Raw genomic sequence first — 23,401 nt, 5'->3', positions numbered from 1 at the left:
AAAGCAATTACTATTTCTTCTGGCTCTACGTTGTGTTGTTCCAGTGTAACACCTAAGTTACGGGCTCAGCTCCGACTCCTCGGGCTCCCCGATGGGTATCGATGGGCTGTGCCCATCGTGCAGTGAGGTGGGGGTTACGTGCTGTGATGGGAGCCAGCCTGCTGGAAGGCAATGAGCATCCACTGGGTTAATCTGAGGCCGTTTGTTGGTCTTTAAGGTAGAAATCCCTTCTAGTTTAGAGCTGCTTCCCCTGTCCCTTCCCAGATTCCTAAAGTAAAAGTTGAGCTTGGTGGGCTGGAAAGCATTTGTGCCATTGGGAGCATCTCTGTGGCTGCTGTTGGTGGGTCTTTGGGAATTACTTTGGGAATTATTGGGAATTTGTGGACATACTTTTCCCCCCTTTTTTCTTTTTCCCAGTAAGATCCCAGACTTTAGTTCAGGTCAGAATTCTTCCCTTCATAAACTTTAGTGTAATTGCATTAAAAATGGCTTTAAACTAGAAGGGAGGCTGAGCTGAGCTCTTAGGCAGAAGCTCTTCCCTGTGAGGGTGCTGAGGCGCTGGCACAGGGTGCCCAGAGAAGCTGTGGCTGCCCCATCCCTGGCAGTGTTCAAGGCCAGGTTGGACACAGGGTCTTGGAGCAAGCTGCTCCAGTGGGAGGGGTCCCTGCTCATGGTACGGGGATGAGCTGGATGAGCTTTAAGGTCTCTTCTAACACAAACCAGCCTGTGACTCTATGAACATGTAGTGTTGGAATTTGGATGTTGATCTCCTTGGCCTAGAGCGATAGCTTTTTCTAGAAGGACAGATTTTCTTGACTTTTGGGTTTTCTCAGTACCAATATTGATCAAGTCTTATCAATATTTGATTGGGATTTTATCAATGTTGACATCTGGTCAGTACATTTCACTTACAATTGTGCTTCTCTTATGAGCACAGCTGGAGCTCAAGGGAGACGTTGATGCCTCTTGTCTGTAAAGAGATGGGGGACCGACGTAATGTGTCTTCTCAGAACACATCCACCGGGTCCTTTGGGGATACCAGTTCTGTGTTCAGCCTGAAATGCTGAATGTCACATGCTTCAGGCTTCGGCAGTGAAGTTCAGAGCTGGCCGCAGCATCCTTCAGCTTGTTAGGCCAGATTTTCCCTCTCCCATGACCACTTTTCTTGCTATGGTCTTGCTACACCCTGTTTAATGTTCCGTTTCAAGCACAGTGTTTGATCCAAAAGTTTGCATTTTCCAATTCTTTGATTTCTTCCCTTTCTGGAAGAAAAAAGATTACATAAATTTGAGAGGTTTTAATGAGGACACTGGGCTTGCTTTTGGTGTAATTTACAGTGAATTCAGTGTTACAACTTCATTACGCTTCAGTTGAGTAACTTATGTCATAAATGGGTGTATCTGAGAGTGGAATCGAGCCTCGAACCTCTTTGTTGTGTGTGCTTCAGAAGGACCAAAGGCTCACCCCCCTTTTTGAAGTCCTAATTCTCTTTCTATGATGTTGCAATGGCTTTCTATAGAGTTGTGCTTCTGAAGTTTGAGATTTCTAATGCAAAACCATCCCACTTTCCCACCCCTCGATTTCTTCAAGTGTTGACATTGTTAGCGGAACTTATCCTCAGCAGTGCTCACATAGACCTTTTCCTGAGGCTTTGTTGCAGAAATCCCTCTTGTTGAGACTCATCTCTTAAGAGATCTTTTAAATAAGCTTGGTTGGTAGCCCCCTTGTTCTGCCATTCCTTCCCTCGTAGGAGCGCTCGTGGTAAGCATCAAGGATACTACTGCTTTCCAACCACTAGAGGTCAAGATTGTGCTATGGCATAGCAGAGGGCTGCCCCATGTAAGGTTTAGCTCCAGTTCTGGTGCATCCATGTCCAATCTGAGCTAATATATGTTTAATCTTATTACCAATTGCCATGTTCATTAACTAAGATGAGGCTGATTGAGTGTTCATGGTGTGAAGAGCACTTTGCGTTACGCAAGGGTAGGATTTTACCTGGTTGGGATGTCTGTGCTGTGCTTGGCTTTTAATGTTCTTCAGATCTAGAAACTACACAAGTGATCTGTCTCTGATGGGGTCTTCCCAAGGAGGGATTCAAACGGGAGTTGAGCTGAAAGACCCCTGTCAAAATAAAACTTGCTCATAACTTATTTTTGTGTGGTATCCATGCCTTTAAGTGTTGAAAAGGAATTGGTTTTGAAGGTTTGCACTCCAGATACAGAGCTTTCTGTTTTCTGCAGTTCAGGTAGCAAAAGTAATCATTAAGATGATTTATTTTTAGTAGGTTCCACTTGTTTTAATTCTCCATTGTTTCCCTGGCATGGTTGGTTTCACTCACAACCGTATCTACAATGCATTTCCAATGTTCCTTCCTCCTTCTAAAGCCAGGCTGTCATGTTAGCAAGGGGCAGGGGATGGTCCTTTTTGACACCTTGTTTGTCTCCTGTTGCAGGAGTGGAATAAAATACCTGGTGCAGGTTTGACTTGGGCTATAGAAATAGAGTTTATATTAATAACTAATATATATATATGTATATATATAAAACACATTCTTTTTTTTTTTGTAGAAGAAACCTACCCTGTAAAATAACACTTTCAGAAAGACATCTGGATGATTTCCAGGCACCTTTCTTCTTATATATAAAAATATATGTAGAAAAATACGTGAGGAATCCTATAAACCTGCATGTATACATCCATATAAATTTCAGGTTCACAGCGTGTTTAGTTTCTAGTTACACCAGAGCATGTGCCCACATGTGCAGACCCAGCAGAGCCTTTGGCTTGGCCTTTTTCCCCTTGTTTTGGCCACAATCAGGCACTTGTGGCTGCATGCCTCTCTGTGCCATCCTCCCTCCTTGCCCTTCCCCATCAGTTGGAAGTTATCTTGGTCAACTCTCATGAACAATTGGGGTGAAACCACTTTTTGTATCAAGTACTGTGGTCTGTAACAGTGATAAAATCAAGTGAGTTTCTACATGTGTTGACCTCTGCTGCAAATGAACTTCCAAGCCCCAGGAGCAGATACCAAGAGTGATTGGAGGGAGCTCCACTGGTTCCATGGGTTTCCCTCCCTGAATCCTGGTGCTGCTCCTGGCGAGTGAATTTTTGTTCCATACCTTTTACAGCTCATTCTGTACATCAGCAACGTCCAATTAAACTCTCCTGGGGTACCACAAAAATGCTTTCAGGAACCTCTGGGGTCCAGATGTGGAATGTTTTGTGCTGACACGGGTTGAAAAGAGGAACAAATCCAACGGTTAAGTACGTCCTTTAATTTAGCCTGTGACAGTCACCACATGGCCTATGGGCTAATATTTCTGCATCTGTGCTGTAAATAGATCAATATGGCAGTATGATGGGTTTGGCATTTTGATTTGTGAAGAGTCAGAATATTGTTTGTATTGTTGCATAATCCCTGGAATGGTTTTGAAATGAATCTTCTGTTTCTTTGGAGTATCTGGGTTAGGGAAAGCATACAGTTTCGAAGTTGCATTTAGTGTGTGTTTTATTTTGTCTCATTTGTTCTATTCCATGACTGATTGCATCTTTAGGCTGAAAAACAGTATAAAATAAGGGGATGCCTCTGTAAAAGGTGAAATCTGCTTCTCTTTTCTAGGCACAGCAGCAACGAAACCTGGACAATATTGTATCACAGCATCCCAGGATAAGTGGGGGGAAGAAGTCCAAGAAAGAAGCCTGCGCAAGCTCAGAACTGGAGGTAAAAAACACTAGCCCCATGTCTGAGCAAGATTCGGGTATCCTGGATGTTGAAGATGAGGATGAGGATGAAGAGGTAACTGTATAACATCAAATCCAGGAGACTGGGCAGTTTGGGGCTGAATGGTAGCGTCTCAGATAGCGTTTGCATCTCGTCTTTCCTATTGCTATTAAGCATGTCATAAGGATGCAGAACAGGCTGTAGGACATGGGGTGTGATGCAGTATTGGATTATTTTACCCCATTGTCCCTGTTCTTGTTAGCAAGCTCAGCAGAGGGGTTGAGTGTTGGATAAGAACTGAACAGCCCATGTCTTCTGTCCCCCAGCACCAGGGGTTGCTTACTTGGGCAGCATTTGGTATCCATCCTTCATTCAGAAAAAGATAAATTCACAGAATCCCGGACTGGTTTGGGTTGAAAGGGACCTTAAATCCCATCCAGTTCCAGCCCCTGCCACGGGCAGGGACCCCTTCCACTGGAGCAGCTTGCTCCAAGCCCTTGTGTCCAACCTGGCCTTGAACACTGCCAGGGATGGGGCAGCCACAGCTTCTCTGGGCACCCTGTGCCAGCACCTCAGCACCCTCACAGGGAAGAGCTTCTGCCTAAGAGCTCAGCTCAGTCTCCCCTCGGGCAGGTTCAAGCCATTCCCCTTGGCCTGTCCCTACAGGCCCTTGTCCCAAGCCCCTCTCCAGCTTTCCTGCAGCCCCTTTAGGCACTGGAGCTGCTCTAAGGTCTCCCCTTCAGGAGCCTTCTCTTCTCCAGGCTGCCCCAGCCCAGCTCTCTCAGCCTGGCTCCAGAGCAGAGCTGCTCCAGCCCTCGCAGCATCTCCATAGCCTCCTGTGGACTCGCCTCACATGCCAAGAGACGGGTATTTTAAGCTACAGCTGGTAACTGAGTTCAGTGATATTTGTTGCCCTGAATTTGACAGCCCATAACCAGCCAGACAAGTAGGTGAAAAACAAGTTTCTGACATTTAAAATGGTGCAGGTTGCTCAGGTGGCTCTGTGCTCATGTCCTGCCTTCTCCCCTGCCATTCACTTTTCTCCTCTTAGAATCACAGAATAGTTAGGGTTGGAAAGGACCTCAAGATCATCAAGCTCCAACCCCCCTGCCATGGGCAGGGACACCTCGCTCTAAACCATATTACCCAAGGCCTCATCCAACCTGGCCTTGAACACTGCCAGGGATGGAGCATTCACAACTTCCCTGGACAACCCATTCCAGTGCCTTAGCACCCTAACAGGAAATAATTTCCTTCTTATATCCAATCTAAACTTCCCTTGTTTAAGTTTTAACCCATTACCCCTTGTTCTCTTCATCTCTCTTGTGCTTCTCCAGCAGCATGGGGAGATCACTGATTCCCTCACCATGACCAAGCTGCAGGGTGCAACCCCAAATCCCATGCGCTGCACTGAAAGCATCTGTGTGGGCTATTTATCCTTGCATCAGAATGGAAGTAGAGACAAGTTATAAAGAAAAATGAGTGGAAAGAGCACAGTTTTTTATAAAAAGACATGGATTTGAATAGATTAATTTTGGTGTTTTCCAGTTAAAAACTAAAAATATGGTTCTTCAGTAGTTCTTGTTCCTTTTTGCTTCCAGAATCTCTCCATTGCTGTGGAGTGGGTTCTGGCAAAACTGGGTGGTGGTGTGAAATAGAATCATAGAATCATAGAATAGTTAGAGTTGGAAAGGACCTTAAGATCATCAAGTTCCAACCCCCTGCCATGGGCAGGGACACCTCGGTTTAAATCATATCACCCAAGACCTCGTCCAGCCTGGCCTAGAACACTGCCAGGGATGGAGCATTCACAACCTCCCTGGACAACCCATTCCAGTGCCTCACCACCCTGACAGGAAAGAATTTCCTCCTTATATCTAATCTAAACTTCCCCTGTTAAAGTTTTAACCCATTACCCACAAGTGTAGCCACGCTTGTTGGGTAGGCAAAGTTTTCAGTAGAATTAGGAATTAGAATGGAGTTTCAATTAGAATTGAAAGGTGTAAGGAAAAGTTGAAGGAGATACAAAGGAGGGAGGAATTTGAAGATGTTTAGAATAGCACAGCTGGGAGTTGTGTTCATCACAGTGATGTGACTCATCTTGATGCAGGTGAAATCCCACCTTGGGCTGTGTTTAAAACCAGGCTGGTAGTAAATGGATGGACTTTCCATAGGGATCAGGTGTGTGACAGAGGATGTAGCGGGACCGGAAGGACTGGATGGGGCCGGGGTGGTGGCTGGCTGCTGTCCGTGGTGATGAAACAGAGCTCAGAGGGGGCAGCACCCCAGGGGCCCCCGGTTGCCTGGTTTGTCTGTATGGAGCCTCATTGCCGGTTCCTCTGCTTCTTCTTCACCTGTTGGCTTAGGCAGGAAAAGGGAAGGGCAGGGTTTGGGTTCCTAGAAAGCCTGGGCTGCACCAAAAGAAGTGTGACCAGCAGATCAAAATAGGTGATTCTACCCCTCCGCTCTCTTGAGACCCTGCTTGGAGTACTGTTGGAGTACTTGCTCCAAGCCCCTGTGTCCAACCTGGCCTTGAGCACTGCCAGGGATGGGGCAGCCACAGCTTCTCTGGGCACTGCCTAAGTTCTAATCTAAATAGAAGGAAGAGCTCATCCCACTGCAGAAGTCTGTAGACAAGTAAAGAGATGATCAGGAAGCATTTTAAGATTGTAGTGGTAGCTTTTGCTCTTGACCAGTCACAGCCGGTAAAGCCAACCAGAAACTGCAGGTTTCTGTTTGGAAGACAACCAGTGAAGACTTGTTGAATATGGAAAGGGAAGAAGGAAAGGTACCTTGCACCAAATCCTGCTCGGAATTGAAAATGGGATGCTCCTAGGTATTTCTGATTAAGTTTAGATAGGAGAGCTCCTGATCCTGGTGCACAGGCTGGAAAAAACAGAGTAAATACATATTTTTTCCTGTAGGAAATATCTGGGGCCCTTCATCAGGCTGTGTTGTGGAGTCCTCCACCTATGCTGGATGAACTGTTCTGGAGATCCTATGCTTTCTCACCACATGGAGCAGTCCCTCACTGCAGCAAAATTTATGGGATAAGCTTTGAAAGGGAAGAAAGAACATACTGTTCTTTGCTCATCCTGTTGCATGTAGCTCATTCCCTTGGAGTAGTACGAGAGAGAGCTCTGCCAGCTGCATTCAAGGGGACAAATATGAGATGTGGTTCTCCGCTCCATTAGCATTCTCCAGTTTGGAGACATTATGGTCCAGACTTGAGTACAGATGTCTCATTGAGGTGGAAGCTCCCATTGTAATCAGAGTGAGGGAGTGGGCACAGCTGTAACTGGGCTGGGAGAAGGCTCAAATTCAGTTTTCATGAATGTCAACTTGCAGAAGGAGAATTTGCATTTCACAGTGAGTAGCTCCACAGTCTGCTCAATTTGTGCCAGCTGTTCCCTTTGTAGTAAAAAGCATCCAGCAAACTACAAAGCTCATCCAGCTTCTTCTCATTTTCAGTGACTTTTCTTTTGGATCTAGTGGAATACAGCAGGACAAACTTGCCTGTGTTGTGCCTCGTTTCTTCTTGTCCCCCCAAAAGGCTGCTCAGGTGGCTGTGAAGTGGTTGGGCTGAATTGGACTCCCTGGTGCTTCTCTGTGAGAGTGGGAAAGTTCTCAGGAAGGACATGGCACAGGCTGTTGAACTGCCTTTAGAGAACAAATCAAGGACTTCCAGATGGTTTTCTATCTGGAGAAGGAGTTTGGCACTCAGGAAGGACATCAGCAGGTGTGAGGTGCAGCCATAATTCATCATGCTTCTGGCATTCCCGCAGGTTGACCTGGCTGTAGGAATAAGTTGTGCTTCTCCAAGTGAGTGTAACAGATCTCTTACAAAGGTTTGGGAGCTGGATCAGGCCCCCCAGCGAGCTCTCCTGGCTTTCCAGTGGCTCTGTTAGATGCTGTCAGCCTCCACCTTTTGCTTGCTTCCCACCACTATTACGCAAGAAGCATCTTGGACCCTGAAAAAAACCTCTCCATTTGCAGACAAAGCTGTCTGCTGCTGTCGGTAACGTGAGCCAGAGTGAGATCAGTGAGTCTGCAGGATCATCTGGCCGCTCCCATTGTTACAGTCTCCTGAGCATCTTCATCACCATACAGATACATGCATTTCATTCCCCCTTAGGGTAAGCCATTGGACACACTGGGGCAGTCAAAGGATGGTGACACAAGACACAGCAAATTCACAGCACAGTTTGTTCTGCACCTCTGTTCAGCATGAGAAGTATCCAAGATGTGATTTGCTGAGTCATAGAATAGTTTGGGTTGGAAGAGACCTTAAAGCTCATCCAGTTCCAACTTGCTGCCAGGGGCAGGGAGACACCTTCCACTAGACCAGGTTTGGCTTGTTCAGCCTGGAGAAGAGAAGGCTCCTGAAGGGGAGACCTTAGAGCAGCTCCAGTGCCTAAAGGGGCTGCAGGAAAGCTGGAGAGGGGCTTGGGACAAGGGCCTGTAGGGACAGGCCAAGGGGAATGGCTTGAACCTGCCCGAGGGGAGACTGAGCTGAGCTCTTAGGCAGAAGCTCTTCCCTGTGAGGGTGCTGAGGCGCTGGCACAGGGTGCCCAGAGAAGCTGTGGCTGCCCCATCCCTGGCAGTGCTCAAGGCCAGGTTGGACACAGGGGCTTGGAGCAAGCTGCTCAGTGGAAGGGGTCCCTGCCCGTGGCAGGGGTTGGGGCTGGAGGAGCTTTAAGGTCCTTTCCAACCCAAAACATTCTGTGAATCTGTGATTAGTCCTTTTGTAGGGCTGTGGCTTTATTTGGAATAGATGGTCTGTTCTTTTCCTTAGAATACATTATAGGTTATACCCTGCATAAAATCCTAGCACAGGTTTTGGGTGCATGTCTTGCTGTTTGCAAAAGCTTTCTCATGGCCCAGGACTCCACGTCTGATAGTGTTCTGCTGAGACTGGCAATTCTAAAGCTGTTAATGTCTCGGAGATGTTAACTGCAGAATAGTCCAGTCTGTTTCTTTGTGAGTGTGTGTGTGGGCTTAAAAGTTTTCACAGAAGATCAGAGACTGTGAAAATGTTGCAGTCTGCTTTGAAAGAATTTCTCTGGGGGAGTAAAGTCTGGTTTTGGCAATATCCTGATTTCACAAATCTTTATCAGAAATATTTCTCTATGGGCCCTGTTCAGCCAGTGCCCCAAATCCAAGAGGAGCAAAACTGTTTGATCCTGAATTCAAATTCATAGGAAAACATCGTCTGCTTTGATGATGCTCTGAAGGGATGACAGATCTCTCCTCCCTTTGAAAAACATAGGGTGGATTTAGGTCCATCCCGTCCAGCTTCCCCACGCTGAAGGTGGTTGCTGGAGGATGCTCGGGTCGAGCGAGCACTGATACTTCCCCGTCTGCTTTAGTGATCTCCAGCAGTTTTCAATCAGGAATTCCTGAGCCAGAAGGGTTTTACTGTTTTACCAACTGGAGAGAAATTGTACTTAATGCTAGAGGAATACAGCAGGGCAGAATCATGAACTAGCTGGTATCTGGATTTGGGAGCTATTTAGGGAGCGTTAGAAGGCCTTAGAGACTGCAAATGGAAAATAAATGGCCAGGAAGGCATGATAAAATTGGCATTAACCCAATAAAACTGCTGCCTAGTGTTTGCAAGTGTCAAATACGGTCTTATAAAAGGTAAAGCAAGAAATGTTAGTGAGGGCGGTGAGCTGTGTTTCCCAGATGCTTGCTCTTGGTTCATAGCTACGTAGGATAGTTTGGGTTGGAAGGGGGTTTTCAAAGCTCATCTTCTCCAACTCCTTTGCAATGAGCAGGGACATCTTCAATTAGATCAGGTTGCCCAGAACCACATCCAGCTGTGTAACCCTTCTGTTGGTGAACAGTAGGTTTAGTGTGAAGAGGGGCACCAGGCATGCCAGCCCTGTCCCTCTCTTGGAAACCTTCCTCTCTCCTGATGAGCCAGCCTTGCCATCTACCACAGCTCCTCAGTGCATGGAGCTCCAAGAGATGGGCATCCCCATCTATCAGTGATCGAGAGCTCGTTGGAGGGATGGAAGGAAATCCAGTGAAATGGATGAGCTGTGCCCGCAGAACATTCTTTGCTGCCTTGCTCCCAATAAGCTGGCTGCTTCCTAGAATCCTAGAGTAGATTCCCTTCCCTGCACCACCAGGCTGGGGTGTTTGAAGCGATGTGATGTGGGACGGGATGCTCTGTCTGTCTCTTTGGCTTCCTTCAGCATTTCAGCTCTAACCAAGAACCTCTCTAGTGCTGAGGACTGGGTTTCTTTGCATAGAGGAGGTTCTTTAACAACTCTGGTTCCACATTATACAAGAGGCTATTCAACAAAATCCCCTGTTTTCCCTTTCCAGCCCATAACTTCTGTACTCCCCTGCTTGAAGCTGTTGTTTTAGATGAGGACCACTCGCCCACAGGCGCTTTGGGCAGTGTTGGCTGAGGCTTGCATCAAACTAGAAACTTCTCTCTCCTTCATCCTACCTCCTTTTTAGCAGAAATATGCCTCTTAAGCGTAATTAAAAATGTATAAAATAAACATGTTTCCTCGGCCTGTCCATTGGTCCCTTTCATCTTTCTCCCCTTTTTTCCACCACATGTCAACAGAACACTCCCCTCCACTTTGGATTTTGGGGGAGAAGGATAGTTGCCTTAGCTTTATGCCTTGGCCAACAAGCTTAATGCTGTGTTGGCTTGAATATATCCAAAGGACACAAGCTTCTTGTATGCAAATTTCTTCTCTGATCTTTCCTCTCTTCCTCCCTCCCTCCATCCCACCCTTCAGAAATGCGCTTCCTTCTCCCTGTGCGAGGCTCCCTGTGTTGTTGAAAGGTGGTGGAGTCTGTGTGGCGCCTGGTTTTGTAAGAACAAAATAAGAAATAGAAATTGGGCTTTCAAAGATATCAAAGTAGAAATCTAGAGAATAAGAGCTTGGCTTTTTCTGGTTTTCCCCTTTGGTTCATAAGTACCAGGACAGTTTGTGCCAGGATGCTGGCATTTGTGTTTAAACCTATGGTCAGAATTAAATCTCTGCTGAGCTGGCTAACAGGGGGGCTAAATGCTACAGTGAGGTTTCATAGGAGCAGTATTAACTGGGATTTTCCTACTTTGAGAATCTTCAAGAAAATGAAATATAGTCAAATATAGATATAAATAGTCAATCTGCTTGTTAAATACCTTAAATCTTTATGTCCCTCTGAACCTGCATTGAAGTTGCACTTATGTGTAGGTGATGTGTTAGAGATGCACTTCTCTAGATGCTTTTTGCGTGTTTCACACTGATCTGCTCTCTTTTAGGTACCTGGAGCCCAGGACCTGGTGGACTTCTCCCCGGTGTACCGATGTCTGCACATATACTCTGTCCTGGTAAGTAACTGCTGCCCATGACACTGGGGCTGACACTGGGCTGTGGTTTAAAGATGATCGTAGAATCATAGAATAGTTAGGGTTGGAAAGGACCTTAAGATCATCAAGTTCCACCCCCCCTGCCATGGGCAGGGACACCTCGCAGTAAACCATATAACACAAGGGATATTTCATCGGTGTTACTGCGAGGAGGTGGTTGCAAAGCATTTATCAGTGTCCACCTAGTTAGGAGGTGCATTAGCTGAAGCAGGAAGTAGGCTAGTGATGGATGGATTTGAGTAAAACCCACACAGTTCCTTCATGCAGGCCACAGAGAAATAAAGGGATATTTTCTCCAACTGTTGAAGACCCTGCATTGTAATATTATAGAATCATGGAATGATTTGGGATGGAAGGAACCTGAAAGCTCCTCCAGCTCCAACCCCTGCCACGGGCAGGGACCCCTTCCACTGGAACAGCTTGCTCCAAGCCCCTGTGTCCAACCTGGCCTTGGACACTGCCAGGGATGGGGCAGCCACAGCTTCTCTGGGCACCCTGTGCCAGCGCCTCAGCACCCTCACAGGGAAGAGCTTCTGCCTAAGAGCTCAGCTCAGTCTCCCCTCGGGGAGGTTCAAGCCATTCCCCTTGGAGCAGAGCTGCTCCAGCCCTCTCAGCATCTCTGTGGCCTTGGTCCAACAGCTTTATGTCCTTAATTTGGGGAATATACATCTTCTTTGGGCACAGTAGCTTCATTATTCAGTGCAAATGGAGGAGTTGCAGGGGGGTGATTGGTGTTAATGTTTTATTTGCTGTGCTCAGGAGAACTTCTCTCTCCTCAAACAGTGTCAGGAGCAGTTTTGCTGCTGTCCCACCGAAGCCACTGTTTTCTGCATCACTCCCAGTTTCCTCAATAGGCTTTGTGCGCACTGAAAAACATGGCTAAAAGTGAAGCTGTTCTGTGTTGGTGGTTGGTTATTGGCTAAGAAGTGTTACTTTGAGCAGTGTCATGGTCTTGAGAGCTTTTCAAGTGAGCTCCCATTAGGCTGCTCAATGAACTGTGTTTCTCATAGGTTATGAGTACGTAAGGCAGTGCTTTTCTTATTTGTAACAAGGGCAGGTAAGATGCCCTTTGTATCCTACCCTTCAACTTCTAATTCCGGTGATGCCTCCAGACATCATATGAGCCTTGCATCTGCAGACCCAATGAACCTATGATGTTTGCACCCGTTCTTTAACATCCTTTGGAGGGAAGGAGCTTTCGGGGGGCTATTCTGGTGCGGTTGAGCATTCTGAAGCGCAGGCAGCAGATGAAAGGAGCACTCTGTTCACAGCTTTCCTCCCTTTCCACAGCGGAGCCAGGCTTGAGAGGGAATTGTTTTCAATGCACTTCTAAAGCCAGTTTCTCCAGCAATACACACAAATGGGTTTGCAAAGGGAAAAGAATTGTCATGAAAAACATTTATGTAAAATCTTTCTTTTTTGTGCCCTCATCTGTTAATAATTAGGCAATTTGGCTACCCTGCCATGATATTTTATTGGAATGACAAAGTTAACCTACCCAAAATGTGTTACTTGTGTTTATGTTGGATAAAAACCTCCTCGTCGAGCCCAGCGCTGGGAGCCCGGTTCAGGGAGCTGCTAATTGAAGATTACAACTGGTTTGAAATGCATTCTGCATTTCCAAGTGTCACTTTATTTGGAGAAACTTCAGTGAAGAAGATGGATAACGAAAACAGGATTAGGAATCCTGTTTGTGTGGTTTATGTGCATTTGTTTAATGCACTGGTGTTTGTTTAATTGTGTGTTTATGCATAAAGCTGTTATGAGAAGGATGAAGGGCTTTTGCTGGTAGATATCACAGTTCTGCCTGTCTGAAACGTTCTCATTTCTTCACTGAGACTTTGTTGTTGTCTGGTTGCTTTACTTTGTAATCTCAAATAGCACTTGGTATTAGGGAAATGCTACTGCTAGTAGACAGATTTAATGGCCAGCATTCTGTGATGGATCTGGGTTGGGATTGTCTTCTGCTAGAGGTGGGAATAGGGCAGTGGGCTTGGTGATGGTCAGGCTAAACCTGGTGCAGGGGTTTCATGCCAGTGGGTTGGCATCCTCTATCCCCATCCTGAGCTGGGATCATTCAGTCCTTGTCCCCTTACTCCTCTGTTTCAGCCCAAAGCCCTTGTAATGAGTTAAAATAGACAGCAGAGCTCTAAAGAAGGTGTTTTGGTGAGAAAAGAGCCAGAGAGAAAGGTAACCATCCGTTGTAAAGGCTCCTGAAAAGAAAATTGCCCTTTTGCTGACCTGTGATTGAATCCTGCCCTGGCTTTCTAGGCCCAACTTGAGTTGAACAATGTCAAGAGATCCAGCAAGCGCTGAAGGAAACGGCCACATCAGTGTCAGACGGAAGGATCATAATGTAATAGTTACCCAAAACTCCTAATATTTGTCATTTACAATAGCGTTATCTGAACGCTTGGCCTGCAGTTAAAAAGGCCCACGTTGAATAAACATTGAGGTATTTATTATTTTTAGTGAAATCGACCTTCCAGTCACCTCGGTTTTATGGCCGCGCTGCTTAGAAATTCCCAAAGGATTATTTGAAAAATCCTACTCATATCTGCCAGCCTTATCAGCAGGGCAGGAGTTCACATATTGTAACGGGAGGTCAGCCTTCGGTCATGGTCTTGCAGAGGGGGCCAGGCACCTGTAAATCCTTCCTTCGGCAACCAAGGCGAAGTACAATATCAAACAGGCAAGGAGGCTTTTCCAGGAAACGCTGAACTTTCTCAGGAAGGGCAGAGGAGGGGGAAAGAAAGTGAAGGAAGGTCAAGCGGGGGTTAATTGAGCGTTGGACCTTGGCGTGGTGGCGGCTCCGGGGAGGACAGGCTCTGGTGGGATGCTTTATGGGACTATTCATCCACGATTCCTTTTCTTGTGAGAAACGGGTCGGCTGACGGTGCCTTGAGGAAGACATGGGCGTAGGGGAGGCTTTGAGTATGTGCAAATCGCAAGCAAAACAGCACAAGAGTGTGTTTGTGTGTTATGCTCAGGGTTGTATGCACAGATAACCCTTTCGTGCTCTCTTGCTCTTTGCTCTCATGACTGGGTTTTTTCCCTAAGTGATGCCTAGAACAAGCCTTTACCCTGCCTGTATGCACCAGATACACTCTGAATTGTGTGAAAAAAGGCTTTTGGGTGACAGGTTTGGTTTCTAGTTGGTGCAAATTGGTAACCACAGATCAACCTTAGTGTCTTGGTGGGAATCCCTGTAATATTAGACAGTCATGTGCTGTCCATTTCTTAGGAAAATCATAAATCAGACTAGCTGGAATCATGGATTGCGGTGGTTCTTCAGGTGACAGGAGCATCATATAGAAGAGTTAAGGCAGGGGGAGCCAGGACACATGACTCTTGGGGCCTGTATCCTTGGTCAGTTGGCCAAAGTCTGTCTAGTTTTAGCTGATCGTAGACTACACCCGGCTTCGTTTCTGTTCATCAGCAGTGTGCTATTTAAGGACGTTCACCTGCAGCGTGGTTAGGCTGTTGGTATCAGGTATTATCTTCTCTTTAATAGAGCAGTTTGTTGAAAATGGTGATGTTATTATTATATAAAGAAGAAACAAGAATATTTCAGTGAAGTGATTCTGCCATTGACGTTTTTATCTTTTATGTTGTCTTTGACCCAAGTCTGTGTAATGCTCGAGTTGCTTTGATCGATCTCCAAAATAAATTAGGAAAGGTGAGGTTTGGGCCAGCTGGTTTATCTGCTGGAGCATCTGAACAGCTGTTGGGTGCCTTGTATTTCAAGGCCAAGACATGGAATTGCTCTGCTTTACATAACATAAAATGAAAAGCCTTTTTTTGTTTCATGTTTCCCGTAAGCCATAGCAAAGCAGAAAGCATAGAGTGAACCAAGAGGAGAAAGGAATTTAAAGTAAATAAATGGGCCAACAAAAGGCAGTGGTTTGCACACGGTGCTCCCAAGAAGTTGTCTCAAAGGCAGCTGATGGTGATTTAAGTCACTTTAAGCTCCTGCTCCAGCCAGTGCTGTTGCCTGTTAGGGTTTGCCTTTGCTAGGTGGGTTTCTTTAGCTTTATGCTAATTGCTTACCAATTACTTTGAGGTTCTTAACATGTTCGTGAAGACACTGGTATTGACACTCCCAGCTCTTTGATCCGAGCTACAAAGGGGTCATTTTAGGGTAAGGAACAAGTGTCCAAAAAAAGAAGAGAACAAGAGAACAGATTCTGGTGTAAATACAGGCTTAAAACTGTGGCTGCCTCCGAGCTGGTGAAGTATTTCTGGAGAATCCCAGGGCTGGATAATTTAGATAAATAGCGGTTGACAGGTATTTACTATAAATTTGTCGTATCTCGCCACTGACATTTTTATCTGCTGTAGAGCTTCTACCCCGAGCCTCTCTGACCCGAACGCTGCTTTGATGCACAAAATGCATTAGGAAGGGTAAAAAAATAGAACAAAACCACCCCCACTTTACTTAAAATAATCGATAAAATGTCTTTAAATCGCTGTATTAAAGTGCAAGTGTTGTGTATAAACTGCATCCACTTGGTACATTTTTGCTTGCCTGTTTTAGTGAAGAATATAATGTTTTATCAAGGCCAGGTTGGACACAGGGGCTTGGAGCAAGCTGCTCCAGTGGAAGGTGTCCCTGCCCGTGGCAGGGGTTGGAACTGGGTAAGCTTTAAGGTCCCTTCCAACCTGAACCATTCTATGAGTCTGTATCTCTTAGCTGTGTGGAGTCGACACGGGTTTGGGAGGAGAAGCAAGGGTTTATTTTTGCTTATCATTGAAATGCCTACGTTCTGGTGGAGGGGGATTCATCAGCTCAGGGACTCAAGGTGAACTGTGGGGCTGAGGAAGGGAAACACCACTTTTGTATCTCCCAACACCGAGCAGATTTCATTTGAAGTGGGAGATGCCGCAAATCCGGCGGCGGATCATGAGTCTCCTCCCAACCCTCGACTTAAATCATGTTTTATGTACTCCTCTTAGAAGTGTGCTAGTGATTGTGCTGCTGCATTCATCCTCCTTTTTCTGCCTGCATTCATCCTCCCTTTTCTGCCTTTGTGGGCTAACACATTGGCAGGGCTGCTTGCTCATCTGCTTGCCCGTGGTGGTGGTGACGCAGCCGGTTGTTCCTGCCCCATCCCCACCTCTCCGGGGGGGACGCTTCAGCATCCCCACCAAAATATTTGTTCTTTGGTAACTGGGGCAAAACCATTGAAGTTCTTCTTTTAAGGGATGAGAAAGCCTCTTATAGGAACCACAATTCAAATAATAAGAGCTACCCAACCCTCTCTTTCATATGAAAACGTCTCTTTTTTTCTCTCTTTGTAACGCTGGTTGTTTCTTTTATTTGATACTGCAACACAAACCCTACCATGGAAAGTCTGTGGTTTACTTCTATTTTGGAGATCGGGGTTGTAACGTTTTCCCTCGGTGTCCTTGGGAACTTTAAACCCTTTTCTTTAGGGTGTGTGTGTGTGTGGGGGGGGGAGCAGTGGAAAAAAATTCCCTTCTCGAAGCCTCTGGTAACTCCTTGTTCATCTCAGACACTTTGCAGATTGTCCCATCGTTGTGTCCTGGCATATCTCACTGTCTGCTGACTTGGCTGACCCAGTGGTGCCTGGTGGAGTTAGATAGCTATAAACACAGCACTGAGATCATAGGGAAAGGCTGAGGGTGAGACACTTTGTGCACTGGATTGATAAGGACACAGGAAAAGCCATTAGAGTGAACTGGTGTCAGTGACCTGTGATAACCATTCTGTACTACGTGCTAATGGACCCTGGGTAGTGTGTCTGTCTGTAGTGGCAATAGATTTAACTTTTGTAATTGTCATATTGCTCTTTTAACCCTGTGACCTTATTACCCATGAGAAAACCACTTGGCTTTGATCAAAGAAGCAGCAAAGAAATCAGTGTTCATTCTAAGCTGGATAGATATGATCACAGGCAGCCTTGATTCTTAAAATATTCAGCTTGGAAAACAGACATGTTAGGGAGGAGGGAGGAAAAATAAAGGGAGGTTTACTACAATAGCCCGGATGCAGACTTCTTGTCACCTGAGGTTAGGAACAGCAGCCGTGCTTTCCCAGGGCTTTGCGAAGCTCTGCCTGGTCACTTACCCACTGAAAATGTACTGATATTCCACACTGAGTGCTGATTTCATGGAGTCACAGAATGGTTTGGGTTGGAAGGGATCTTAAAGCTCCTCCAGCTCCAACCCCTGCCACGGGCAGGGACCCCTTCCACTGGAGCAGCTTGCTCCAAGCCCCTGTGTCCAACCTGGCCTTGAGCACTACCAGGGATGGGGCAGCCACAGCTTCTCTGGGCACCCTGTGCCAGCGCCTCAGCACCCTCACAGGGAAGAGCTTCTGCCTAATGTTTTTCCTAATGGTTTTCCTAATAATTCCTTCTGCTCAAACACCCGAAATAAATAAATGGTGAACATTTGCCCATGCGGCATCTTCGTTCTTCCAACTCCCTGTGCTCATTCCCATCCCACTCTCAGTGGTTCACTCTGTTAATCCTGACCGTGCTATGCTGCATCTGTCAGTATTTCATCAAATCATTCAGGATGGATGTGACCTTCAGAGGTCTCTGGTCCAGCCTCCTGCTGAAAGTTGGGGCAGCCCTGACATCAAACCGGATTGCTCAGCCTTTATCCAGTCTGGTCCTGAAAACTTCCAAGTACTAAGACCACAAAACCTCTTAGGACAACTTGTTCTGCTCCATCCCCTCCTTGTAGGTGTTGAAGGTATTTGTTAGGTCCCCCTGAAGCAGGCACTCCTCCGGACTCCATCTACCTCCAGTTATGGGGCCCAACCGTCTTGGTGGCCTCCATTGAACTTGCTCTGGTTTATCGGTGCCTTTCCTGTATTTGGGAGGCCCAAAACTGGATGCAGGGTGTGGATACAGTCTTCAGGAGTGCTGCGTAGAAGGGGAAAATCACTTCCCTCCATCTACTGGCTTTGCTCCTGTTCATACAGCCCAGGAGGCTGTTGGCTGCCTCTGCTGCCAGGGCAGGCGGCTGGCCCGTGTTCAGCTTGCTGTCTGCCAAGGCTCTTGGTCCTTATCCATAGAGCTGCTCCCCAGACAGTCAGTCCCCAGTCTGTGTTGTTGCAAGAGGTTCTTCCTTCCCAGGTGCAGGACTTGGCATTTCTCCTTATGGATTTTCATCAGGTTCCTCTCAGCCTGTTCCTCCAGCATGCTGAGACCCCCTGGATGGTGGCCCTGCTCTTGACTGTATTGACTTTTCCCCCTAGTTTAGTGTCAACTGCAGAGCACTTCAGAAGATTGTTGCCTCCTCTAAGTCACCGATACAGATGTTAAGCAGGACGGGTCCCAGAATAGGCCCTGTTATGGTTCCCCAATAGTCACCAGGTAGCATACAACGGATTAATCCAGACCCTTTCAACCTGATCACCCTACTAATTATTTAACCATCTGGCTGGTCACTCATCCGGACTGAGACACCTCAATACAGGAATCTTGTGGAAAAGCACGTCAAAAGCTGGGCTATGGTCTATGACACCCACTGCTTTCCCTTCATCCACAAATCCTGTCATGCTCTCAAGCAATTGGTTCATTGCCGTAACTTCTCCTTATTAAATACATGCTGATTGTCCCAGTCCACTTCTCCTTCGCATTCCTGTGTCCCAGGAGGATTCAGCTCATCACTTCCCCAGGGACTGAGGGGAGGTTGAGCATGCTGTGATTCCTCAGATCATCTTTTCAGCCTTTATTGCAACATTTGCCTTCATATATTGTCTTTTTTAATGACATTTTAACTACTACAGGGCCTTTGCTTTCAAGATGAGCGCTGATTTTGTTATGAGATGCTCACCGTGCATGGTCAGAATATAGGTCAGCTGAAGGACCCTAAGCGCCACCACCACTGTTTGTGTTGTTTAAGTGTGAGAAGGCTCTTCCTAAGATTTGCTGTTTCCGGGTACTGGGGCTCAGGAGGGTCCCGGGAATGTTTGGGAAATGCCCCAGAGAGCTTTGTGGTGGTGTCCAGAAGTGGTGATATCTCAAAAATAACAAGTGATAGAGGCGGAAGTGCACTGATTTGCAAAGAATTTCCCTGAAGATCGTTGAGTTTTGTAACATAGAACTCAGGTTAACAGAAAGGGAAATCTCTGACATTCCCACTCTTTTCTCATCCTCATGATAATTTCGACTGGAGGAAACTCATGGAGGACTTTGGTCCAACCCTCCACGCGGGGCTGAAATCGAAGTTACATCAGGGGTCTCAGAGCCATATTCAGCTCAGTTTTGAGGATCCCCAAGGATGGAAACTGAGCAGCCTCTCTGAGTCCCTGATCCAGTGTTTGACCACCCTTATTCTATTATTTCCCCCCTGTTTAAATGAATCTGAATTCACCTTTCCGCATTTTGTCTCTTTCCTCTCCTTTTGCTGTGCATCTCCAAGGGGAGCCTGGCTCCATCTCCACTGTAACCCTGTATTAGGTGTGCTTCCTCACTGTTCTTCCTCACCTTTCCTCATGTATTGTGTGATTCAGCTCTCTCATTTACTTTGGTGGCCACTCCTGGCTTGGCTTCAATGTGTCGTACACCAGTAACTCTTTTACATAATGCTTTTAAAGCCTTTTTTATAGCAGTTGCATCACTGGATCACTCGGCTGATGCTGATAGTTAGTATTTAGGTTATACCAGATTGAATGAGGCTTGGAGCAACCTGCTCTAGTGGAAGGTGTCCCTGCCTGTGGCAGGAGGTTGGATGAGCTTTAAGGTCCCTTCCAACACAAAACGTTCCGTGGTTCTATGATTTAGGGCTTATTTCTGCTCCTAGAACTAAATAAATGGCACTCTCAGTGCCAGTTCATAGTGACATGTGAAAGAGTGCAAGAAAATCCTAGACCCAAATTTGGTTCTGGTGAATTTATTCCCTTTTTCTTGACTATCCCCAAACTTGGAGTGAGAGCAGAGTCCAAGGGACCCTTCTTAGAAGTGAAGAGCCTTGCATTTGAAAAGCCTTGCCTTAGTGGCATTGCCTCGGCTCCATATGTGGAAATCACTGGAAATCAAAAGCATTAGGATACTCATGGATGCAAAGGCGTGAGAATATTCTGTCCCTCTCTCACCTGGTGCTGTTCAGTATTTGAGTCACTTCAGACTGGATCTCAACAGGGTATAAATAAGATGTGGATTCTCTAAGACTGCTAAAAAAGAGGCATTAGGAAGATCCTTCTGCATGAGGTCTGTTGAGCTCTGCGTGTTAGTCAAGCTCTGTATTCTGTGCATAAATTAACCCCGGGGGAATTATCATGTGCTGACCAGAAACTTCATCTTTTATTTGCTTTTTATTTAAAGAGGAGATTGTGTTTGGTGTGGGGGGGGAGGAGGTGGCTGTAAAATAATAACCCCCATGTTTTATGCCTCTTGGAAAATGGCTTGGTGCACAGCTGCTGTTGCTGTTTTCCTGCTCTGGATGTTGTTTCTCATCTTAAAGGTCTATAGGCACTGGATCTGGGAAATGATTGCCATCCTGTTTTCAATAAACCCCCCCGTTTTTTATGAAGGGTCTTGAGCAGCCTGGACATTAATTCTCACCCTGTTTACAAATATTTGCGCAGGAAAGGGTGAGCAATGTTCAGGACATTGCGTGTGACGCAGATAACCCCCTGTTTCAGTCCTTTGTTCAGGAAAACGGGGAAACAGGGCAGCTGGTGTACAATGAACAAACGCTGCCTTCGCATTCCAGGAGTGCGGTGTGGGAGCCGTGGGCTGACGGTGGGAAGATGAGGAGCTCCATGCAAAAAAGTGGCTTCAGCTCCGAGATGAACAGGCAGCAAAGGTTGTGTTTTAGGAAGGGTGATGGCCAAGCTCCAATTCAGGGGGGTTGATAATTGCTGTGTACAAAAGCAGGGATATGGGTGACATATTCACCAGGTGAGTGTTGTCCTCAGGGAGGTTTTCCATGGCTCTGCTCACCTGAATCACTTGGAATGAGAGGCTTGGCTTCTGAGTCCTGAATCCCACTCCCGAGAGGTTTGGCTTTTGAAAGGTGCCTCATCTCTTTTATAATTTAAAGCTTGTACTTTGAGATCTTGGTGACTGATCATAGAACCGTAGAATAGTTATCTCCTGGTTTCTCCGCTCTGTGGAGACTTAATCACCTATTCTCAGACACTGAGGAACACACAAGAGCTGCTGTGAGAGCAGGGACTTGCCTCTTGCCTTTAAATCCCCTCTCCTGGCTTTAGAACCTCCAACTTGTCTTGCTTCAGCTGTGGGTGTTGTCCTTGGAATCCTTCAGGATAAAAAACTTGATAGGAATAGCACAGTCTAAAAAGTTGTTCCTCTTCCTTCTTGTATGAAATATCAGCGACAGGACATGCATGCTATATAGCAAACTCTTTGTTGCAGTAATAGCTTGGGTATAGAATCATAGAATGATTTGGGTTGGAACAGACCTTAAAGCTCCTCCATCTCTAACCCCTGCCACAGGCAGGGACACCTTCCACTGGAGCAGCTTGCTCCAAGCCCCTGTGTCCAACCTGGCCTTGAACACTGCCAGGGGTGGGGCAGCCACAGCTTCTCTGGGCACCCTGTGCCAGCTCCTCAGCACCCTCTCACAGTAAGAATGTCTTCCCTATATCTAATCTAAATCTCTTCTGTTTCAGTCTGAACACATCACCCCTTGTCCTGTCACTACAGCCACTAATGAAGAGTCCCTCTCCACCATCCTTGTCGGCAAATTACATCACGGGGGTCATTGGCCTCCTTTGCTGCAATGGCACAGCGCTCATGGTCAGCTTGGTGTCCACCAGAACCCCAGATCCTTTCCTGCCAGGCTGCTTCCCAGCTGGTCACCCTCATCATGTGCTGGTGCTTGGGGCTGTTCCTCCCCAGGGGCAGGACTTAACCTTCATGTGGTTCTTGCTGGACTATTCTCCAGCTGGCCAATGTCCCGCTGAATGGCAGCACAACCCTCAGGTCTGTCCGATGCTCCTTCCAGTGTTGTCATCTTCATTTTGAGAGATATGGGGAATCAAAGGCAGGTTTCACCCAACAGAGCCCCATAGGTGATGGATAGGAGGAAGGAGAACTCTTGTTCTGTTGGAACTGGATGATCTTTAAGGTCCCTTCCAACCCAAACCATTCTATAATTCAAGTTAGCTGAGTGCTAGAGCTTACGTGTCTGTGTCACAGCTATTTCACTGCCTGCTTACTTTGGCTTCTTGACTTAACCATCTTCTATAAACTCATATTTATTAATACATGTTGGTTTAGGTGGTCAAACCAGAGGTTATGCTGGTCCATTTCTGGCTGGGAGTACGCTGTGCAGCATCTTGGGTGCTTGTTTGAATTCAGTTTGTATGGCTCATCGCCTTAAAAGGGGGCAGAAAAACGGGAAAATGGGCTGCTAGGACACGATTTCTTCCCCAGCATGGAGGGTGTAGCTAATACTGGATGTGCTGCTCCTTGGTGGCACTTGGAACAGGAGGTCTGTTCATGAGCGTATCCTGGATTTATTTCTCTGTGTTCCCTGATCATTCCCTACTTTCTGTGTTGGAAAAACCTTAAAATACTAAATACACAAACGTAACTTTCCAACCCAAACCTTTTATAGCAGAGTTTTAGGAGCGAGCTGCATTTTCCTGCTTGACTGTGGTGTGTGGGATGGATGCTTTCTGCTCCTTCCTGAGTGTGTGCTTGGATTCAGGGAAGGAGAGAACTTATTCAGGGAGGGGGAGAATGAAGAGCTTTGAACTCGAATCATCAAGCGGTACAGCACTATCTCCGTATGGAAATACCCCAATTGAAGGACTTTTCCCCCTCTCTTTGTTTCCAGTTAATGCAAACCCCTGTCTGTGAGTGATCATTAGCTCTCTGCTAGGAGAATTACAGCTTCAAACACACAATTTTAAGCGGGCTGTAAGAAATGGGTGAGATTTGTCGCAGATTGTATTCTTTTAGGTACATTTTGCCTCCTCTCTTTCCACCTTCCTCATCCTGTTCCTCCTTTCCCTCCCTTTGGACACATCCTTCATCTTCCTCAAGGACTCATTCTGCACTCTTCTTAAATTGAAGGATTTTTTCCCCTTAATTGATGGGAGCCATGACAAGGCTGATTAGCTGTTGGGGATGCATCCTTCCTTGCAAAGCTTGTGACCGATTTCCACCACTTCCTTCCTTCCTCAATGGAGAGTGAGCTTTCTTCTTATGAGCAGTTGCCTCCCAGAGGTTTTATGCGCAGTGGCCTTGCATGGGAGACTCTGTGGGCTTGTCCTGAATGTATTCTTCTCCCTGGCAGCTCATTCATTATAAAGTTTTAATGACCTTTAAATATATTATGAAAGG

General features: G+C 46.4%; 1 protein-coding gene across 9 annotated transcripts in view; it reads left to right on the top strand.

Annotated features, from left to right (window-relative positions):
• EXOC6B (exocyst complex component 6B) overlaps positions 1-23,401 on the top strand; it is a 325,177-nt gene that overhangs the window by 128,584 nt on the left and 173,192 nt on the right. For 8 of the 9 annotated variants that reach the window (XR_009725215.1, XR_009725216.1, XM_061351945.1 and 5 more), the window contains 2 exons: positions 3,620-3,796; positions 10,998-11,066. Coding sequence is in view for 7 of the 9 variants with exons in the window: in XM_061351945.1 (XP_061207929.1) it covers positions 3,620-3,796; positions 10,998-11,066 (246 nt within the window). In the remaining 2 variants the exon portion in view is untranslated. The remainder of the gene's footprint in view (positions 1-3,619; positions 3,797-10,997; positions 11,067-23,401) is intronic. The other variant, XM_061351946.1, reaches the window with a different exon arrangement.

The sequence above is a fragment of the Neopsephotus bourkii genome, unplaced genomic scaffold (assembly GCF_033783945.1).
Source record: "Neopsephotus bourkii isolate Nb327-2 ecotype Australia unplaced genomic scaffold, CSIRO-AGI_Nbou_v1 NB_616, whole genome shotgun sequence".
Taxonomy (NCBI): Eukaryota; Metazoa; Chordata; class Aves; order Psittaciformes; family Psittacidae; genus Neopsephotus; species Neopsephotus bourkii.
Note: the sequence above shows the minus strand (reverse complement) of the source record. Positions and strands in the feature narration are given on the sequence as shown.